This window comes from Perca fluviatilis, chromosome 8 (genome assembly GCF_010015445.1).
Source record: "Perca fluviatilis chromosome 8, GENO_Pfluv_1.0, whole genome shotgun sequence".
In the NCBI taxonomy this organism is placed as follows: domain Eukaryota; kingdom Metazoa; phylum Chordata; class Actinopteri; order Perciformes; family Percidae; genus Perca; species Perca fluviatilis.
The window spans coordinates 2,753,288-2,755,787 of record NC_053119.1 but is presented as its reverse complement, the minus strand read 5'-3'; the positions used below and the strand labels follow the sequence as shown (position 1 = coordinate 2,755,787).

General features: G+C 44.2%; 1 protein-coding gene across 1 annotated transcript in view; it reads left to right on the top strand.

Moving 5' to 3' along the window:
• Positions 1 to 2,500, top strand: part of LOC120563733 (zinc finger protein 609) — a 67,108-nt gene that overhangs the window by 63,626 nt on the left and 982 nt on the right. The window contains exon 5 of the mRNA XM_039808116.1: positions 1,394 to 1,460. Coding sequence (XP_039664050.1) covers positions 1,394 to 1,460 — 67 coding nt within the window. The remainder of the gene's footprint in view (positions 1 to 1,393; positions 1,461 to 2,500) is intronic.

Here is a 2,500-nt window from a genome sequence, read left to right as displayed (position 1 = left end):
CTCTGTGTGTGTATGTCTGTGTGTTTGTGTGTCTGTATGTCCGTGTGTGTCTGTATGTCTGTCTCTGTGTGTGTGTGTGTGTGTGTTTGTGTGTGTCTGTATGTCCATGTGTGTGTCTGTATGTCTGTCTCTGTGTGTGTGTGTGTGTGTGTGTCTGTATGTATGTCTGTGTGTGTCTGTATGTCTGTCTCTGTGTGTGTGTGTTTGTGTGTCTGTATGTCCATGTGTGTATGTCTGTGTGTGTGTGTATGTCCGTGTGTGTGTGTGTGTGTGTATGTCCGTGTGTGTATGTCTGTGTGTGTTTGTGTGTCTGTATGTATGTCCGTGTGTGTATGTCTGTGTGTGTGTGTTTGTGTGTGTGTATGTCCGGTGTGTGTGTGTGTGTGTGTGTATGTCTGTGTGTGTTTGTGTGTCTGTATGTCTGTGTGTGTTTGTATGTCTGTATGTCCGTGTGTGTATGTCTGTGTGTGTGTGTTTGTGTGTGTGTATGTCTGTGTGTGTGTTTGTGTGTATGTCTGTGTGTGTGTGTGTTTGTGTGTCTGTATGTCTGTTGTGTGTGTGTGTGTGTGTGTGTATGTTTGTGTGTGTGTCTGTGTGTGTGTGTTTGTGTGTCTGTATGTTTGTGTGTGTGTCTGTGTGTGTGTTTGTGTGTCTGTATGTTTGTGTGTGTGTGTGTGTGTGTTTGTGTGTGTGTATGTCTGTGTGTGTGTGTTTGTGTGTCTGTATGTCTGTGTGTGTTTGTATGTCTGTGTGTATGTTTGTGTGTGTGTCTGTGTGTGTGTTTGTGTCTGTATGTTTGTGTGTGTGTCTGTGTGTGTGTTTGTGTGTCTGTATGTTTGTATGTTTGTGTGTGTGTGTGTGTGTGGCGCTGAATAATATGAGGGCTCCTAAAACTGACAGATGTGTCCGTCTGACTCGTGCGTTTCTTCGTGTGTCCTGTTAACACACGGACGGCTGGAGTTTAAAGTCCCATCTCGAAGCGTGGAGACGAGCGAGCAGTTTCTACGACAACAGATAAATGAGGACAGTGAGTTTCCACGACAACAGATAAATGAGGAGAGTGAGCGCGTGCGCCGTTCCATCAGCTACGGGTTTAATATCAGATCAACAAACAGTAGAAAAACAGAGGCAGAGGCTACCAGACAAAAAGAAGAAGTAGGAAATCCAACAGCATCCAACAGGCTCTTTAAAATAATTCCTCTGTACAGTATTTACACACACACACACACACACACACACACACATACACAGAGTACAGTACAGCTACACACTGAGGAGGAGGAGGAGGAGTCTGAGGATGCAGCATCAGTCCGAGCGCTGCCCTCTGATTGGTCCGTCCTCCTCCGCCCACAGTATTTTTTATTTTATTTTTTTTGTATTATTTCCTGTTAAGCGGAGATACTTCCAGGTCCAAAGTGTGACAGCGTTCGCTGGAGTCCAGAACCGAGCTTCTCAGAGAGGTCAGAGGTCATTTGGGTGGGTGGGGAGGAGGGGACATTATTTTGTTAAAAATATGCACGGTAGTAAAAGGGAAGAGACAAATAATGTTTAGATCCTGTCTGAACTGACCCATCTGATGTCTGTCAAGTTGAACTCTCCCGTTGGAGATTTTTTTTTTATTTATTTATTTTTTTTTTTTAAAAAGGTTCTACATCTGAAATTTGGGGTTTCTGTCAATCAAATAGTCAAAAAAAAGTAACGTGGATGGTTCCTTACAACACTCTTCACAAGTAAAATACATAATCAGTTCACTGCTTTCATTGACATTTGGGATTTTGTTTTTATTCAATTTATAGCATTTGAAAGAAAAAAAAAGAAAAATTTATAAAAGAACTTAGAAAAAAAGTGACTGAAATGTTGGAAAAAGCTTCAAAAACTTCAAAAAAACCCAACAAAAAACGTAAAAATAAGTGCCAAATGTCGGCAAAAGCTTCCAAAAGGTGGGGGAGAGTAATGAAAAGGTCGCAAAAACACCAAACGGTGAAAAACAAAAAGGTTTACATTTTTTATTTTGACCCAGAAAAACAACGTTTGACGGTCAGAACGGGAAGAACAGACATCGTGTGTTCATCCACGGCTCGATCCAAACTCCAAAACTGGATCAGAACCGCTGTTGTGTCTCCCCGTTAACTACCGTGAACACTCAAGGTTCTGGGCAGACAGGAAGTGACGCCGCTGCCCAGACCTGTCTGACCCGCCAAGAACTGTCTGACTGACCCACCCAGAACTGTCTGACTGACCCGCCAAAAACTGTCTGACCCGCCAAGAACTGTCTGACCCACCCAGAACTGTCTGACTGACCCGCCAAGAACTGTCTGACCCGCCAAGAACTGTCTGACTGACCCAGAACTGTCTGACTGACCCGCCAAGAACTGTCTGACCCACCCAGAACTGTCTGACTGACCCGCCAAGAACTGTCTGACCCGCCAAGAACTGTCTGACTGACCCGCCAAAAACTGACTGACCCGCCAAGAACTGTCTGACTGACCCGCCAAGAACT